The 20,727-nt window shown below is 39.1% G+C and overlaps 1 protein-coding gene across 1 annotated transcript in view; it reads right to left on the bottom strand.

Annotated features, from left to right (window-relative positions):
• TMEM131 (transmembrane protein 131) overlaps positions 1-20,689 on the bottom strand; it is a 93,421-nt gene extending 72,732 nt beyond the window's left edge. The window contains exons 1-2 of the mRNA XM_027899127.1: positions 20,489-20,689; positions 1,059-1,120 (exon numbers count right to left, since the gene is read on the bottom strand). Of these exons, the coding sequence (XP_027754928.1) occupies positions 1,059-1,120; positions 20,489-20,654 (228 nt within the window). The 5' untranslated portion in view covers positions 20,655-20,689. The remainder of the gene's footprint in view (positions 1-1,058; positions 1,121-20,488) is intronic.
• Between the last annotated feature and the right edge of the window lie 38 nt (positions 20,690-20,727).

Consider the following 20,727-nt stretch of genomic DNA (forward strand, 5'->3'; position numbering starts at 1 on the left):
ACTGTTACACCACTTTGAAGGACCTTAATTCTTCTAAATTATAATCTTAATATCTATAGTAGGAAATTTTTTATCTACATGAAGGATCAAGAAGGGAAGAAGGAAAAACAACCCTAAACAACTGAAGTAAAAACCCAAACAGCTTAAGTAGGTGGGGGGAAAAAAACCCCATCTTCACCACTGAAACAAAAAAATATTATCACAAGCCCAGAATTACACAGCTTTGATGTATGTTGATTCTTCTGAAACACCGTCAGGCCATGTGTTCTTAATCATTTAAACAGTTAATTGATTTTTTCTTTCTCCTTTCCTCCCTTTCAAATACGAGGACTAATACCATTAAGGAATTTTAACAAAAGGTACTCTCAACATAAATACAATCTACAAAATGCATACACTGAAACTCTAGTCAACAGAATTTCAGAATTATGTAGCTCTAGAGTCAAGCCACATTGCTATATGTATTTCATCCCAACTGATACCACCCTCTCCATATCAGCACATATTCTTTAAAGTTAACTTTTCACCCATTTTTGACTCACATCAAAAGAAAACTGACAGAAATGGCAACATTATTCCTGAAAAACACATATCTGCAATTACTTCACTGCAGTAATTAGAATTCGTCTAAATCCAACTTGATCAAGTTGGATCCCAAGTACTGCCTTTAGGTTTGGGAATCTTGCAACACTTGCAGTTCCTCCAAATGAGTTACCCAGCTGCATCCCAACTCTACATCAATGTAAGTCTTAAAAGCAAGGAATCCTTATGTTTTTCTGAGAAAAAAAGAACTGGACAAACTGATCAGAGAGAACCTGTAGTTGGGAAACTTCACCAGTTTCCCAACACAAAAGAATCAAGGAACCAGAACCTCAGGACACACCAAAAAATACCTGAAAATAACACTGAAAATAAATCTAGAAGGTCCAAAGGTTTTAAGGAGTTAAGTTTGATGCTTGTTTATTTTCAAACATCCAGTTACCCAGGAGTTTCAAAAAGTAGCTATCACAAAGAAGATGAAACATTGCTAGATGAGATGGTTTACTCAGACTACATACCTGCAATAGGTCTCCTTCATCAAAACGTAGCATTTCTATTATGCCATCCGACTGGATGAAAGCTGCAAAGAAAAACAAAAAAGTAACTTAGTAAAACACCATTTAATTATTAAATAAAAAAAGCCACTTAAAACATCCAAAATCTGCTGTACCTTGTTCTGTACACAGATCTATGACAAACCAAAATAACAATGCAGAGTCTAACAAACACTAAACAAAATCTGTGACAGTAATTTTCCTTGGAGAAGTATCACGCTTGGCAAATCAGCCTTTTGACATAAAAATGTTTAACTCTACAGGGGATAATAACTTCTAGGGTCCCAAAAATGATTGGTGGTACCAAGCTTACTCCATATAAATAAATACAATAAAACAACTGAATTTAATACATCTAAGCCCACAAAGAGTTCAGACACTTACAAACAGAATTTCTGTTTCATTTATATACCAAAAATCTTAACAGTACATCTGGAAAGCCTTGTTCACATTGTTCCCCAATCCTTGGCATGGCAACAACTCTCTCCATCTTGACAGTAACATATTAAAATCTGAAAAAGTTCAGAACTATTTTCACCATAAAACTAAATTCTATGAAAAGTCAAGCCTCAGTCACATATAGGATCCTCAAATCCTTCACTTATTTCCTCTAAATGTTTGGACAGGCAAATTTTTTTCAACTCCTCTCAAAATGCAGGGAATGTTGCTTTCTTTTAAAGACAAAGAAATAAGGGCAATGCCTTCCCATGAAACATGATAATGTGTACAAGAATGAATATTACTTGAAGAGGAAAGAAAAGTTCATATTGTTCTACATCTTACTCCTCAAAAGTCTACTGAGACACACAAGAAAGCAGGTCTTTAGAATAAAACACAGGAACAACCTCAGACCAGAAAACTGTATTAAAAAAAAAACAAAACAAAACTAAACAAAACCACAAACCCTATAAATAACTCCTTCTCTATCCTACGTGCTTTTTCCATGACTGTCTTTACCATTCAGCTAGATGAAGCTGAGTGAGTGGTAGTATGCCCCTGTTTCCGCAAAGTTCAACAGGAAGAAGTGACATTTCCCAGCACATAGAAGCACAGTGTGCACTTCGGGAAGATGGATTTTGAATCCCAGTCTGAAAAAGGAGCTTTAAACCTTCAAAAGCAGCTCAGCTCAGACGAAGTGTAAAAATCACCACAGAGGGGAAAGGGGGCATTCAGATGATAAACAATATGCGTGTCCTGCAATATCAACAGTGGCATGAGCAGTCCTAGTTAGTCATGTCAGCAATAACGTAGAGGGTTTTTTGTGTATGTATTGTCATTTCCTTAATGTTTTCTAAAACAAAGAATCGGTGATGCAAGAACTGGGAGTTTGGTCAATCGTTTATACTGAAGAACTATACAGAACATAAGCCAAGAGATTAAAAAAAAATTACAAAACCCAAACAAATCAAAACATTTAAACGGCTGTTAAAAAATCAAGTCCTACAGGACTTTTAAAACTTGAATTGCTGGAGTAGGTCTTCCAGTTTAAAGTTTAATGCTAGAAACAAAGAACAAGTGAATTCTTCTCAATTTAACTGGCAATACATATGATGTGAGACATTCAAATCAATGTTTAATTTTGGTTTAAAACCACTCAAAAAAATCTATAAGTGAACTGCAGTGCAACCCTTAAGAAAATGAAGCTTTGACACATTAGGTTAAAACAGAGAATATGATAGTTAATCACAATATCAGGGATATGTCATGCTTTTCCTCTGTGCAAAAAAAACCAAATTAAAGATTAGCTGATATGGAGGGAAAATTCTCAGTTTTTAACTTGAGGAGAAATACAGAATGAAATTATATTTTCTCATGTATTTGATTTATTGCAAGTCTACAATCAAAATTTAAAAAAAAAAAAAAAGAAAAACTTTCTCAATACAAGCTCACCTTCCTAAGAGACAAAACTAATTGCACTTCTGAGGTTGGGCTTTCTGTCATTCTCTTGTTTTCTAGATCTCTGCTTTGTAAACAAAGAACACAGAGCACCTGACAGTGGCATCAGGCACAAGCAAAAAAATTATCAGAAAACAGCTTTTTGTATTAATGATCTATTAAAAATTAGCAAAGTATAAAAGGGTATTTTACCTAATCACAAATCCTTAATATTTTTTTCGGAGGCTTTTTTTCTCTGTTTTAAATATGATACACTTTTGGTACAAAGAACAGAAATTAGCAACAATTCTTCCACAAGGATAACATACACACAAGCTCATAGAAATCAGTCCAAGCCTTCTACCCAAGCAGCTTGAATTCAGGCAGCCCTTCAGTAAACCCCAAACACTTTCTCAGCCACTCTTTAGTTATTTCATCTTTGTGACAACTTATGAACAAAGCAACAGATGTTACAGAACATTATGAGTGGATGACACTGTTAAACAGAAGTGCCATTCATCATTACATCATTTAAGAAATGTTTACAGGGAGCAGGTGACAGTTAGTGTCAGGTGAAGTCAGAGGCACTGCAAAGCTTGGCTGCAAAGCTTGGCTGCTGGCCATTTCACGGCAGTTCCACCTCAACTCAGATGCTGATGAAGTTGCTGTGGTTATACCTTTTATTTTGGTTTAAACTAACTTTCAAGCCTATGTTTCTACTTTATTGGTTATTTCATCAAAGCAAGGAAATGGCAAGTAAATACACCTTCCTGAGATGAAAGCTTTTTTTTGCAACTGGCTTCTCAGACTCTCAATTCAGGATGAAGCAACGAGTCACCTCATTCAAATGAGACAAAGTCAATTACATTTTAAAAAGCTCCACCGACGAGTCATAAAGAATCACCCAAATCCCCGTAAGAGCAGCTCTCAGACTGTCTAATACAGACCACAGAGAGGACAAAGTCTTCTTCAAAGTGAAATGCTGATGGTGCCCTTCTAGGTATTTATTTGCCCATTCCGAAATTAGCAGCAGTTGCTCACCTTTTGCACTTGTTCTACCTGACCTAAGCAAGTTCACAAACTTCTGCAGTGCAAGTCCAAAAATAGTCTTTTCTGTCGTTTTACACAAAATATCTATGTCACCAATAGAGAACAAGTTATTACCAATGCACAAAGACTTTGCAAGCAATTAAGTATGAGGTCACTCGGGCATGCTTTATTAGGTGAACCATTCCTCATGCTACAGAGGAAGATGACTGTTTTCTGCTAAGCCCCAAAACATTTCTCCTGGAAAAACTTCTTGCCAAAGCTTGAGCTGATACCATCATGGTCCATTACCAGACTAATACTGTAGCCAATACTTTGATACTCTGGAAGAGTAAACTGCAGTAAATTGAGAACCATTCCAGTCACCCCTGCCACATGACTGGCAACTGCTACAAGAGGGGCACAACGCAACATTTGGAGTAGGAAGCATTTCAGCTGTCATAGTATCATCTGCCACTGCACAAATCAGCAGCCAAGAAGCCAAATTACACATTAGGAAAATAATTTCTTCCTGACCCTACAGGCAATTGAAGCCCTGAAGGCTGATTACAATAGCTGTTAGTCAAACTGTAGATGTTACTAGCATGTTCATGGACCAAAGAAGGAAAAGGATAAGTATATATATCCGCAGATTTCAAGGCCAGAAGAATCAGTCTCCTTTCCTCCCCACCCATGCTGAACAGAATACTTTCTTCTAAGAGGTAAACACAAATCCCCCTCAGCAGAAAACCTCTATGCTTTCAAGCTCCCACAAGAAGCAAATGGAACAGATTCATGACAATTTGTAAGAATTTCAGTAATTCTCACTACTAGGGTAGTAAATGATTTCAGGGTTAAATTCCTCCAGCTTCTAGCTTGTGTATTCCTGGTTTCCTCTTTTCAGACAGTAGGTCACTATTAACAGAAGACAGATAAACAAGTGCTAAAAATACTGTTTCATTTTCTGTTTGTTTTCAGTTTACAGCCTTTAAAATGCAACTTCTTTGATTAAGTCAGCTTTACTATGAAAAGCCCATAAAAGATATCAGAAAAAGACCATGAATGTAGGTCTTTCCACTTGCTCCAGAACACCTCGTTCTGCTAAAAGCACTTTCCAGGCTTGGTAAAACAAAACCCATCACCACAGCCATGGCCCCTAGTCCCCAAACCACAGCTTTCTGGAATAGTAAAAGCACTATCTAGTCATTATTGCCAGTAGATTCCTAAATGCTTTCCCCTGCCCTTTCTGACATCATCACAGTGCTTGATGGCAAACACCTCACATAACAAAAAGTAAACCAACAGTGGCCCAAAGAGAAACTGAATTCACTTAAATTCCTCAAGGCTTAAGCAGCATCTCTCACAAGTTTACACAGTTAGTAGACAAATTTTGCCCAAACACATCCCTAATTCGATTGTCCAAGCCTTTCACATTTGAGGTAGAAAAAGAAAAGTACAGGCCTATAAACCATCAAGTAACAAGAAGAAAGTTTTAAAATCCTACACATATCCAAAGTAAATGGGAACTTTAGTACCAAAACCGCTTTAGCCAATACCAGTCTTTAGATGTGACTGAATCACACAAAACAGAATATATTTGCATTAATGCAAGACCAGTGTGAACAGAACTCCTGGTGTGCAAGGATAAAAAGAAATTCTCCCTGGCTCACAGGTTATGAGGCCGTCTCTGACTGAGATCAGATTTTTAAGGTGACTTTGTAAACTTTTCGTTCATTTAGACACTGACCATTCCTTCACTTTAATAGGCATGTATATTCTGGCGTATATGCTTATAAAAACACTACCCTGAAATACAACTTAGCTTTGGAACAGCTACTAAATAGCAGTGCATTCATTTATTTTTATGTTAATCATCATGTGTTCTCTTACATGCTTGTAAGAACTCTTTTCTTCCCTAACTCTTATCTAAACCAGTTTTCTAACTTTTGGTAAGTGGTATTTATAAAAAACAGTACCACTCAGTCTACAAATTTTCTCCAAATTCTGAACATAGTATCCAAGCTTACTAAAATGGGGCCAATCCATTATTTAAATAATTCCTAATTTACACTAAGGGGTTTTTTTTAAAGTCCAGTTTCTAACCCTTTGTCTCAGTGACTAAGCTCACTTCAAGGTAACTATAACCACATGAGCCAATTACAATGTGCTAAATGCCACTCACTTCTGTCTATTTAATTGTAATTACTGCCTTTGTATCACTACTGGTCAAACAAGTACAAGTACACCTGAACCTGGAGGAGTTATTTTTAAAACTTTGACTATGAATTAACTGTTTAAACACAATCACACAATTTCAATCATCCTGAACAGTGGAAAACGGAGCCGCATGTGAAATACAAGCAGGTGGATACAGAAGGATAAAATAACATTATTATGGAATGGAAAATTACATTGTAAAAAACAAAATACTCCACAGATTAAGAAAAATAGAATTACACTGTAATGCAAGCAACCACTTTAATCAGCCTCAGGAATAAAGAAGCCTGGTCAGCCTCAAGAAACGTATCCCAGTTCACTGTTCAACACAATAAATTTGTTTAAAGAAAGGCCTGTTCTACAAGATGGAAGTCAGTGCAGCTATCAGCCTGAATTTCTGCCTACATCCCAACAGGTTCACTGGAAATGTAAAAGATCATTCCCTTAGGAGCCAGTGAATGTCAGGCAATAGAGAATCATCAGCCAGCAGGCCTGGTTTCCAGCTAAATCCTCTTGCATTCACATAGACTATTCGCTTATTTATTTTCCAATACTCCATAACAAAGGGAAATTAATAATTTTCCCAAAAGACTTCACAAAGAGCCATCACAACAAAGACAGAAAATATACACAAAGTAGTAAAAATCACATGCAAAAATCCCTCACTTTGAAGTGTTTTTACATAGAAACCTATTCTTTATTCTTTATCAAAAACTCTAATGACCACCCCTCAAAAGACAACTGGCCAAATTTTTATGTTCTGTTTCCGTATTAGAGATTTGAAATAGAACCATTCTAGATAATGCACTTTAATCATCACGTGAAAAGAAAAGGCAATACATCAAGCTAAAAGGTAAAAAGGCTAAATTTTCGTCAAAACCCTCCTCTGTACTACTGATTTAAAAAAAAAAAAAAAAAAACACTTAACACATACTCAAGTAAGTTCATATGCACCAACCTAGGCCCAAGTTAACACAAGCTCAACAGATACAGTAGATCACTTGCACTGCAATACCTGAGTGCACTATTTCACAGTGAGGCCAAGCTTTGCAGTGCCTCTGACTTCACCTAGCACTGTCACCTGGTCTCTGAAAACATTTCTTAAATGATATAATGATGAATGTGAGGGTAATAAAAAAAGGCAAAATAATTTGTTTTTACTGCACACAATAGCACAAACTGAGTGTACTAACTGATAGCCAACTAAGTCTGCATACAATATTTTGCTAACTTGCGTGTCATTTCTACCTTCAGAAAAAAGACAAGCTTCTTTACACAGCAAGGGCCTTCCCTAGTAAGAAGAGCTGTCACATTGTTTTCAGCCACTCATCTCTTTTCCCCTTAGTTAAGACTGATGCAGATTTTTAGGAATTCAGTCACCAATTCAGATTTTAAAGCCAGCTATGAAACAGAAAGTGACAGCACGATTCTGATTCAGAACACAGGCCCCAGACAGACAATAAAGCCACCGCTTAGTGTGAGAAAGGAAGAAAGCGGGTCTCCATCCTGAAGCCACTGCTCCCACATCTGGCTCACAGCAATCCTTTCACACTTCAGAAGACAGTGCAACCACTTGAAGGTTTCTTTCACAGAATTAGCACTGACTGGATGTGTCCAGTGAGAGATATATCCTTGCAATAAAACTTTACAAACATATGTAGAAGCAGAAAAGCTCGACCAATCTGCTTTTACTTTATTTTCCTAACAAAATTACATTAAGTGATTTTAGATTGACACAGACACAAAAAATCGCATATTAAAGTACCTTTATTCTCAGACGCTTATTCTGTATCTCAGCTTGTATTTCCACCCTACAGAATCTGCATTTTCATCCACTTCAGCTAAAATGACTTTTATTTTCATCAGATTTTTTTGTAATGAGAGTTTAAAAAATTATCTGCCACTGACCAAAATGGTCTATTTCAGATGGCAGCAATAAAGATCACAAAACTTCACTTGAAAATAAACCAAAATACTACTTTTAAAGTCGCCAGATGCTTTAAAATACCTATGCAAAAAAATTTGCTTTAAGTTGGTGCTTTACTTTTAAACATTTCAATAATTTCATTTGTTCTTCCAAAGGCATTATTTGCTGGCTCCAAAATGCTTCTCAGGAAATAATAATTCCATTCACAGGGGGTATGAATGAGAAAACTTATTTTAAAATAAATTTTAAAAAATAATTAAATTGGAAGAGAGAAATAATTCATCTGGAAAAAAACTTCAGTGCATTCTATTTTTAAGCCAAAGAGAACAATACTTCTGACAGTCATGGAAACTTCTCATAAATCATTTAAAGAGAGCGAAAAATTTAAAAGGAAGTTAAAGAGAAAACAAATGTCTGCAAATAGCATCCTTTTTTCTGGCTTTGGGTCATACAAAGTATAACTTTTTATTCTTTCTAATGATGGCAGTTGTTAATATTTTAAAATTTCAATATGTTAAATTAGGTTATACTCCTATAAATTAATTGTTATTGAGCTGGTACAGGCATAAAATTAATTGGAACTATCCTCAAAAACAAGGCACCCTATCCTGCAATGAGAAGAAGAAAACAGCAGCCACTTTAAACTACTCTTAAAGATTCAAATTTTACAACAGAAACTCTTCATTGTGGCAATAAGTTTTGCCACTCATGTAGCCCTGCAAACTAATGGGTGCAAAAACAACATGGGCTTACTGGAATTCTAACCTTTTTGGCATATAGAAACACTGAATATGTAGCTTGCAAGAAATGAAGTCAGTTCGTAGCTTCTGCAGCCTCAGGAGAACAATGCATTAAATGACAATAATTTTAACTACTACCATTAATGTCAGCCTTCCAAACTTACACTCTTATAAGATGAAGCACTGAACAGACCCCCAGTTACTCAAAAAAATAGTCTGTGCCAGCACAATGAAAAGACCTACCTAAAAGGTACATCCAAGATGATTAATGACCTTAATAAATGTATACTGAGAGCAAGCATTGTTCTCCACACTGTAGAAAAGAGGAAGGAAGATGGGATTTTCAGAGTTCCAAAAAAACCCCACAAAACAGGAAGACAACAGAGCCAGGCAGATACCTCTGTGAGTGCAAACAGGTAAGAGCTATAGCTTATGGTCTGTGGACACTCCTCAGTTTTCAATCCTTACTCCTACCTTGCTACCCACTACAGAGGATGCTTTGTACCACTCATGGCATAGAAACTGTGAACTACTAAGTGACACAGTTCTGGTCTCCTCCCTGCCCTGATTTTGCTTCTCTCCCCTTTTTTCTTTGGTCACTTAGCAAGGTGGAACTGCAGGAATTTATAGAACAACAAGGGTACTTGGACAACACATTAATTTAGATTTTGTTGCATAACACTTGCAACTAAATTAATACTAAATTACTGGAGAGAAGAATCATTGGGAGGGAGGAGCAAAGTATCTCCACCCTCACTATGCTCACGTGGCAACAGTAAAGTGTCCACTAGAAACAGCTATTAAGCCTGGAGGACAAGTAAAAAGAGTGGCAAGATAATGCTTATTCAGCTACCTTACGAAGTCTATAAATACAACAATCGAAGGCCTGGAAAAGATAAAAGAAGCCTGATGTTAAAGCCCTGGTGTTAATGATGTGGCAATAACGCTACTTATTGATTGCTTAGCAAAGCAGTCTGTTGATTTGCCATGTGGGAACACAGACCAGCAGGAAAAAGCTGGCTGTAATGTCTGATAAAGCCAGAGGAGAAATGGGTGGAGAAGAACAACTGCAGAAAGTTTTGAAAGAAGATAACATATAGGGCAAGAAAAATGAAACAAAACAGGGGAATTCCAGTTTGGAGGAAAACTCCTAAAACATTAAAAAGAAAATAAAGGGGCAAGTAGGGATAGGGAAATTAAATGCTTGCAGAAATTCAATTTAGCCACCTACAATACCTTGGAAGCAGTTACCTCTCAAGTAAATATACAGTCTCTTCTGGTTAGACTCTTTTACAAACAGCTGTGATGATCTAGCTTAACACCCTGTACAACAGAGATCATGATTTCACCCAATAATTCCAAACCCTTCAGCATAATTACAGAATATGTTTTGGAAAGACAGCTTATTCTACTTAGAAGATTTCAATCATCCTACATCACTAAGTTGCCCCCTAACTAAGACAACAGTCATTCACCTTCACTTAAAAATATCTCTCACTTCTACTTTGACATGCCTAGTACCAAGTCTCAACTTAAATAGGCACAGCTTTGCTAGATTAAAAGGCCCTTCAGCATCAGAACTTTTCTCACAATACAGGTATTTTTAAAGCACAGTTAATTAAATAATGCTAAATAAATATCTGTTACATTCAATCTCTGAGTTCCTTCTTCTGATATCTTTTTCCCCAGAGAAATTAAATTTAATCAAAGGAAGAATTCATTGGACTCATCAAGTACCGAAACTCTGATCAAATTTTCCCCGATGAAGTTCATTTCAGTCTTTTATCCATCAGATAATGATGTTCAGTAGTACTGATTGGCAGAGTGACTTCACCTGTGAAGATTCAGGCTGTCAATGACAATGATCTCTCTCAGCATCAGATATAATCAGGTTTCCCCAAAAACAAGGAATTTATTAATCTTTTTATTTTTGAAGATACCGTTCAGTGAAAGCTATTTGGGCACATCATGACCTAGTTAAGCTACATGAAAGCCAACTGAAGAGGTATATGATAATACAAAAACAGCTGTATCATAATATAAAAGTTCCACACATACACACCTTCCTTATCTTTTTATACTTCAGAAAGACAACTTAGAGGGCAAGAGCAGTTTCAGTGCTTTCTATTACACAGTTGATAATGATAATTCCTGGTACCCCTAGACTGCCCATTGCCAGCTCCACAGACTGAAGTTACACACAGGTCCAGAACACCAAAGCAAACACGCAAAGGAAGGAAATGGTTTCCGGTAAGGACCAAGTACTCCATGTCACCTGCTGCAAGAAAAGAATGGTCAAATTTTGCAACATTTAATATCCATATCTCTCAGTATTTCCTCAGACACGAGTTGCATAGATTGTTAAGTGTTACTTTAGTACATCTTGAATATCAACATGTCAACCACAATTCAATTTATTATCATATTACCAGCAGCTAGCAAAGATGGAAACTAATAGCTGTATTACCCTTTGCATAAAAGATCGGATATAAGTAATCCTGTTGAAACAAATTTTTCAAGAGAAAGAATAAAAACTAGGGAATAAACAAAGCCTATGTGATCCACGACCATAGAAATAAGAAATGGTCGACAGGGTCTTGTTTTTATTCTTTGATCACACTTTTTTAGTGATGTAACAACCCGTGAAGCTGTCTGGATCCAATTACAACTCTGCTCCTACCTAAACTATATCTAAATTACTATTACGATAGCACTGACTTCATCATGGAGTTACACAGAGCTTCAGAATTCCCTTGTCTTACAGTTATTCCCAACAGTTGCGACTAAGTTATTGCAACCTCCAACCAAGTTTTAAGATCACAATGGAGACAAAAAGTACAGGGACAGAGCAATTGAGGGTGGAATGAACCTTAAAATGTCACCCAGCTCAATCTTCTGCTGAAGTACAGAGAATGCTGAATTTGAACAATGTTGCTTAGGCAGTCATTTAGCTTGGCCCTGACAACCTCCAAGGTCGGATATTCCACAACCTCTCCAGAGAACCTGCTTTAGTGCCTGACCATCCTCATGGTGAAATGCAGACTCATTATGTCAAGCCAGAACATCACAGTGATCCTGACTGGAAGACCAAATCAGATGGAGGAGTCAGCGATCCGCGCAGGAGCCGACCCGAGCGGACCCACGCCTGTGCTGTGCTGCATGTCCAGGCTGGCTGTCAGGCCTGTGCTGCACATAGCCCCTGGCTGCGGGGCGAGTTCAGACAGCTCTCTGGAACAGGAGCCTGCAGGCAGCTCCCACTCCATCCTGGCAATGCCACCTGGGTGGCCTTGCCTTTATCTAAAGTACAGATGGAAATTCCCTCGTGAACATCCTTTCTGCTTGACAGCAAAATTATGAATAGAGTTGTTTTCTTGCAAGGAAATCCAGCAGTAGCTCTATGGACCAACACGGGGTAACTCTTTCTACGGGCAGGGTCTGCACAGTATGTTGCATATGAACTGCTGGGCTGTTTGCTGCTGCACAACTCAGCATCAAAAGAGATCTATTATCCATGCTATTCTCTCTTTACAGCACTAGTTCCAATAAAAAGAATTTTCAATGCTATTTTACAGTGTCCGAGTGCCTTTCTTGGATCATCACAGAGCAGCATCTCTTGGCACAAAACAAACTTTCCCTGTTTCTCTTTATGGCCACTGTCTCTCAGGCTCCTGACCTGCATCTCTGTGAGGAGTCGGCTCGATTTTCTCCATAAACTACTTTAATATTGGCAGGCTGCCACAAGATCCTCCAAAGCCTCATTTCCATGGGTCCCTCGGCCTCCATTCATAGGTCATGCACCCACTGATCCTCTTTGTGTCCTTCCAGTGGGATGGCAGAGAGCAAAACTGGACACAGTGGTTTAGGTGTGGTCTATTAAGTGCTGAGTAAACAGGAATAATCACTTGGTTCAGTCCAGTGGCTATACTCCTGTATGTTGTCAGGTACACTGCTGACTCATTTCCAGGTTGTATCCCTCACAGGTGGTTATTCTGCCCCATAGGAAGGGCTTTCCATTTGTCCTTTTTGGATTTCATGAAGGTCCTGTCAGCTCATTGTTCTGCCTAGATCTCTCTGAAATGCAGACCAGCCCTTGAGTATTAGTACATTCCAACTCCAGATCGGTGACAAAGATACAAAGCAGGACAGGTCCCAGAATAGAGCCTGAAGGAGCTCCTTGTAGCCAGCCTCTGAGGTAGAGCACAAACCACTGCTGGGAATAAACCAAAACCAAACACCCTGCAGTTTATCTAATTGCTTGGATAGTTTTTATCATTATCTAAGAATTCCACCTGTAAATATTTGTCTAGTGTTGTGGTGTAAATCACTGATTGTTTAAGACTTCTCCTATATTTCTAGATTAGTTTATATTAATTTAGAAGCTTCAGATAACCATTTTTTTAAATTCATTTAACATTCATAGCATTCATTTAACATACCATTTCAAACAGGGGACCCAAAAATTCCCTTGTGGAAGCAGATGTCATGAAAAATAGCTGATTTCTTTACTCTATCTCATTATTATTATCGTCTATCATCTTCAACCTGAGCCAGACATTTTCAGTCTACAGCTTATCTATTACAAAAATAAAGACATTTCATAAGCTAGTCACATCAAACTATGCTGAAGCCATTCTATTTCACACTCAGGAAACTACCTTGACATATTCCCAACAAAGTATGCCTGTAAGGAAATAAGAAAGCTTTCAGTTTTCAAAAGTTAGAATTATCTCTTTAAAAACCTTCTTTCTGAGAACTTCTCAGCCATTCTTTCTTCACTACCATGCTCTCTATAAGAACCCCATTCTATCAAGTTGATGAACAACAGGTATATAAGAGGTTTAGTGGAAATGAGTGTTTCAAATTACTTAAATCTGCACCATGCTTGTTTACAATTTTATCTTGTATCATCACTCCTTCAAATGGTGATGTAATCTGTTAAATATCACTACTAGCTGTGCTTCCTCATTTAAACAACCTTAAAAAACCCCAACCCTATAACCAAGGGTGGTTTGGGATTTTTTTAAGTTTAAGTGACTTTTAAAAGTTTAAAAAGCGCACATTATATTACACCAAATCTGTACAGTCCAATATATATCTAGGTATTAAATTGAAAAAACCCTGATACCCCTTAAGATATTGCTAAGACAAACAGTTTTATGAAGAATAGTTAATGGATCCACCGATCAACTAAATTTAAAAAAAACTAAGCATGTTGCATTAGAGTCAGCTGAACAATTCTATTTTGTAACTTCATACAGTACACAGACAGGAGGAGCTGTTATGTATATAGTTTCATTTCCTGTACCCCTCCTTCCACTAAATTTCACCCAGGTATCTCTAAAACCAGCTCGATAAGGACAGCAAAACTCCTGTTCTCAGATTGTTCTCTGTTGCTCTGCATGCCAGGTAGTAGGAGGAGAGGTATTAAAAATGCATCTGTGATAGTCTTAGTGAGAAGATAAATCTGGTAAGTGTAGCAGGAAAATCTCAAACTAGTGTAAAACTCCTCTTTTTTTTCTTTTTCCTTTTCAGAGACTGGAATTACATTGCAATCCTTCAGCTCTTTGCTATTTCCCGATTATATCCATGATTTTAAAAAAGAGTTAGAGAGAGCATACACAATCCTGGTTTAGTCCCTTTAATATTCTAGAGCAAAAGTTATCAAGGTTGCTTATCAGAAAATGTTGAAACCGTATTTTAAAAATGTGAAATGCAAATGCTGCATTACATCCTTGTTGCAGTCAGTAAATCAGTAATTATTCCATGTAGACAGCTGAGAAAACAGAAATACACAACAGTCCTGCACCACATTAAAATTTTACCAGCTACCTCTAACAAACCCAATCTGACACAGGATTATTCTTTGCCTGTATTTATGACTAGAAAGAAAAATACCTTCTGTTTAATTTTAATGGTCACCAGTTCCTTTTGTTTCTACCTATGCAAGAAGAAATTCTTGGTATTAATAATTAAAACATAATTAAAAATGTTGAAATACTATCACAATTTTTTCAAAAAACAGAAATTTTTTAAATAGCTGTAGTTTCAACTTAAATTTGGTGTTTCTCACAGGGACAATGGATCAAATCAGTTGCTTCCATTGTGAGGACTTGCTGCATTCAACTTTTAGAACTACAGGATAATGCAGGCTGGAAGTGACCCCAGAGGCTTCAGCCCAGTCCCCTGGTCAGAAAGTGTCCAGTTAGAGCAGGATGCTCAAGGTTATTACCCACTCCAGTTCTGAGTACCCCCATGTATCACCAAGAGGAGTTCAAATTGAATTCAAATGCTAGCTTTTAGAGAAAAAAAGATATTTTCTTGAGCTCCTGTTATACTCAGGTAATCTTCATGCTGTAGACTGACAAAGTCAGAGGTGCTGCCCTGGACAGAAGGTACTAGCAAGAGAAATAAAATAGATTATTATAGACTTCTATTCTTGCTGAACCCACAAACACAGGAACAAACCAAACTGGTTCTACCCTGTGCTTCAGTCACACAACTTTTACTGCTAGTTTTGCATGAACCACAACATCCACCATTCACTGTCAGACTCCTAGGTCATTTACAAAGTTTATGGTTTGAAAAGACACTTTGAACTCACAAGCTTAGTAAATCACACCATGTATCAAGTGAAGAAGAGCAAAACTGGGTAGGTTTTGAATTAAAGCGACACACAGCAAGTGTCCAAACTGTACTGCAAACAGGTGAATTTTTAACATGCACAAATGTGCCTAAATGACTCAGAGCAATCCATATTGCAATACTGACAATTGTTGACAAAAATCACAACTGAAAGCCTTAAAGAATGCAAAGCTTATAGACCCTCTGCAAAGCCTGGAAGGGCTTCATCATGTTCAGCACTCCACAAATACACAGCAAGTCCCTTCAAGAGATGACGCTCCAAGGCCCTGAACTGAGCACACTATCCTTAAATTGACCTCTACAGGTGAGGGCAGCCCAGTCTGCTTCACACGTGCAGTATAACTGGACACTGGTGGGGGAGAGAGAGGTGCAGAGGAGGGAATAACACTCACTTTGAGATTACACTGAAGGTCATGGAGAACATGTCTCAACTTCCTGTCCATTGCATGACAATTTTTCCTTTAATTTAGTCCAAAGATTTTGCAAGCAAGTATCAGATTGTTCAATCCGAGCACATGGTTAATATTTTTCATTCACAAGAGCAAAGTCACAGTGCAGACCTAATCAGCCTTCCCACATTTAAGTTTCAAAACCCCAGTGAGATAACATGGTCAATTTTTATTCACTGTGTTTTCCTCACACATGATTTTCATGTTCTACTTCAGCTACTAGTGTGTTTTCAGTTTGACTGAGGTAATTCTTTCTGGATCACATTTTGATTTAAGTCAGGGTCAACACAACAGCATTAAAGTAAATGGAGGCATGCTATAGATTAGTTCTGACAGCAGGATACGACAAACAAACAGTATATGTGAAGATATTCTTTATAATGTTATTTTAAACTTGTAAGCTTTCTCCCACATCACCTTCCAGCATTAGTCTGCTTTTCATACTCATGTGAAGTATCCTGGATTGCTATTTTAGATATTAGTAAAAAGCAAAAAGGAAATTACTTGACTGAGATCAGAAAGAATGACAAAAATGGAACCAGCACTCCAGCATCCCAGTGCACTGTTCTAATGACACCTCCCTTCAACTCTGTGATTATTTTACCCATCACTTACACTCCAACTAACTACCTTAGTTTCTAGGATGCTAGCAGAGAAAACATCCAGCTTTAGGGAAAAAAAAATCCTATTTTCACTGACCTATCTGGTATTACAACTTTGATGTTTAAATAGAAATTTTTGCCAGATCCAGCACTAAGACATAACTTCAAAAATTACAGCAAGGGATTGAACGTAGCCGAAATATTAACCTTACTCTATTTGCACATATCTTGTGAGCAGATGGGTAGGTAAGAGAGCTATCAAAATAGTCTCAACAGGCTTTCAGTCAGCTGGCCAAATAAAAAGGGATTTTTAAAAAAATGGTTGTAAAAAAAGCATCTTCATGTTAGACATTTGTCTTCAAAACATTTTACTGACCACAAGGTTATAGTGTTATGGCATTACTATGGCTTCCTTCAACCTAAAACCCAGAGGGCTGTTGTGTGTATGTTGTGTCCTGTTCCCCCCCCAAATCAACACAAACCAAACAAAACCCCAAACAAAAACCACACATGCTCAAACATAAACTGAAAGCTGTCCTCAATCCATGAGTCAATACAAAATGTGATAATTACACTGCGAGAGGATAAGCGTATGAAAAGCCTGAAAATCATACATATTTGCCAAAGAAACTCCTAAGTTATCTTTGCCCCTCCTAAATAGCAACAGTCTCTTTGAGACTGAATGCAGAAATTTTTCCCTGCCATGTCATTCTTTTGCTATGGTTCACAGATTTCCTAAGTGAAAAAAAAGCCAAACCCAAAAACAAACAAAAAATTTTACAACCTTCTCAGTCTTACTCATTCCTTAGCAATACATGGCCACTGAAGACCCAGCTAGGCACAAAAGAAGAAAAATCACACATCAGTGTTTAGTCTGAAATTGATGTTTAAGTTTTTCTGGCTGGCCCATATGCAGTTTTCTCTGCTCTCATATCTATTCAGATACCAGACAGTTCACACAAGTTCTATTTCTATAGCACAGAGAGTGTACAGCAATGTCACTGTTCCTCAAGACTTTGATTTACAGCTTGAACACTCAAAGGACTTCAGTTTTGCTTTTTGCTGTTAGGCAAAGCTGTTTATGTTACATTTTCCCCTTCAACGTTCTTAACTAAGACTATGTACAAAAGCAGTCATGTCTATCTGGAACGCTCCAGCATCAATCTTCTTTCTACTCATGACAGCTCCATGAAAAACTGCTTGCTGCTCCTTCTCCATAGAAGCATAAAGCCAGCATACTCTTCAGTGCATCAACTCCATCCTTCCCCCAGTTCCCCTCATGTACATGCAAGGAAAGAGGAAAACAGTATCCTCCACCTTCATTTTTCTCTTTACTTTGTCATATGCTGATCTGTTCTTCTCACACAATTGTCCTTCATCTGATACCTGCTTCTTACCAGGTTCTTTTCTGTAGCAAACCCTCTGGAATATATACTGCATTGTCTTACTACAGCCACCTTCAACTCAGCAGTGCTCAGGAGCACTCAGCTCTAATCCCTCTCCACAGCTTCCTTCCTGCAGCTGTAGTGAAACATGTATGGCCACATCTGGGAGAGGGAAAGGATATTCCTAGCTACTTCCCCGCTTCCTGATTATTATTTTTAAACTCTGTCTTACTACGTTTAGCTTGTCACAAACTGGTAAAAGCTAAGGCACTGAAGGACAGAGCCTGAAACACCCTTCCCTCCTTTTTTCTCAACTGCTGCCTTATCTTGGTCTAAAGGCCCACTGTCCAAGCTGATCCTTCCTTTCGTGTGCTCAGTTACTGTCTCTTGCAGACTGGCACTTAGATTGTAGCTTAAGACCAAGGGGACTGGATCTCAAGTACCTTTCATCTTTGTCTTGCTTTAAAACTGTTGTTTGGTTTTTGTTTTGGTTTTGTTTGTGGTTTGTTTTTTTTTTAATCCAGGGTTTAAACACACATTGCACTCAGCAAAAGACTGCAAGACAACACTTCACAACATGCCATCCACAAATGCAGCTTGCTAATGAACTCTAAGAAATCAATAAAAGATAAATTTAAAACAAAAGAAAATTAAACAAAACACAAAACCCCAAAACACCAAAGCAAGACTTACTAGTGACCCTAAATGCAGCTGAACAGATAGGAAGAAAAATGAGTGTCAGAAATTTGAAAAGACTAAAAGAAAACTCTGCTCCATTTGAGAAACAAATTCACTTTTTGAAAATGACAGAAGCATTGCTGGGATAAGTTTTACATAACAGACTGTATCAACAAAGGGAAATGGTATCAGTACAAACTATTCACTTCTTTTGAAGAGCTTCAATCACATCTGTTCAAACTCTGGAAATCTAAAACTTCCTTTGTTTATTTAGGAATGCCAAAGAAGTCCATAGAGGAAAAACTCCTGTATCTTCTTCACAAACGAACCAAACTAGACCACAGCCCTAGCCATCACAACTTTTAGGGCATGAATTAATTCCGTCATACCAGTACATGACATCACTGACAAATCTTATCAACTCATGTAACCTATTACCTGTGAAGGAATGAAATCACAAACAGAGTTAAAAATAGGAATTCCTCAAGCATTTGAACCAAGCATCAAGACACCATAGGCCACACTAACAAACTCACACATTCCCATCACTCTAAAGATATGGTATCATATTCATGCTTTATCTAAAAGTTAAATTCTCTGAAGACAAAGTCAAGCGAACAAGAGTGGTTTTGCAACAACCAAAATTGGGGGGGGGGGTTAATCACTTTATTAGCAACATCAGCATATTTGTAAAAACAAGCTACTAGGAAATTGCTGTAATTGAGTCCTTCACTAGAAATGCATATCTACATTTATTCTTATACATGCACTATTAGGATGCATTTCTTCCCTTAAGTCTGGTCTAGACACATAACTAGTCTCCTCACTAAACTCCAATTCCATACCCTTCTTATTGTTTTTATTCTGTTTCTTCCTCTCGGTCCTCAAACTCCTCCTTCCTCCAGTGCAGCAACTTGCCTGAAAAGCAAATTCTCCTGTCCAGCCAAAGTAAATCTGTTTCACCTACTTCTGCATTACATTATACTTACCTGCTGCATTTTAATGCTACCAAACAGCAACGCTTTTAAGTAGACCACGAGTCTGCACCTTGGAAATGCATGAAAGCCGTTCTCAGCAATGCTACAGAATATGCTTAGGTGTTTCGCTCGGGGCTTTTTTTCCTTGCTAAACCACAATGAAAAGACAGCGTGCCAAAATCACAGACACTGCGAGTTAGGGAAAGTCAGACGGGGACTTTATAAAGTTTGGAGAAAACGCCACAGACCCCGCGAAGGCGCCGGACACCTGTCAAAAGTTCGGGGAGGCAAAGGGGGGTCCCGCTCTCATTTGGTGAGGGATCAAAACCCAACCCATGCAAAAGCGCGCATTTCTGCCCTTTCTCATGCAGCTTCGCCCGTCTGTTTGGCTTGGCTCGGTCTCCCGCTGGAAGCCTGCCGCAGGGAAACCAGCTCAGCGCGAGAAACCCTCTTCTTTTTTTTTTTTTTTAATTTCTTTCTTTCCCCTTTCCCCTGTTTAAAGGGCAGCTCCAGCTCCATCCTCGCCGCTGTCAGGGGAGGAGAAACCCCCGCCAAACGTCAGCGACACACATACGGACGGACACACAGACACACACACACCCGCACGCCGGCAGCCGGGCGGGGGACGCAGCGGCGCGACTGCCCGCACACCCAGGGCAACGGGAGCCGGCGGGATGCGGGAGGCGGCGGGATGCGGGACTAGGGGCGGCGACCCCGGGGCGCCTTCCCGGCCGCCTCCCCCCACCCCGCCGCCGTCGCCCGGGAGCGGGCGCGGGCCACGGGCCACGGCCGCCAACGGCCCCGCCGCCACCGGAGGGTGGGGAGGAGGAGCGGGGGGAAGGGGGACAAGAAAGGGAAGGGAAATCTGGGTCTCACCTTCCTTCTCGGCCCGCGCCGTATGGAGGAGCAGCGCCAGCGCGAAGCGCAGCGCCGCACCCCGCCAGGCGGCCGCCCAGCCGCCGGCGCGGGGGAAGGGGCAGCCGCCGGGGGAGCAGCGGGGGCAGCGCGGGGAGCAGCGGGGGCAGGCGGGCGCCGCCGTCATCGCGCTGCCGCCGGCGCTGCGGGAGCGCCGGGTGTCCCTGTGCGCGACTGCTCCGGCCGGGCCGCGGCGCGCG

The sequence above is a fragment of the Empidonax traillii genome, unplaced genomic scaffold, assembly GCF_003031625.1.
Source record: "Empidonax traillii isolate 1590-97213 ecotype Southwest subspecies unplaced genomic scaffold, ASM303162v1 scaffold645:size365152, whole genome shotgun sequence".
In the NCBI taxonomy this organism is placed as follows: Eukaryota; Metazoa; Chordata; class Aves; order Passeriformes; family Tyrannidae; genus Empidonax; species Empidonax traillii.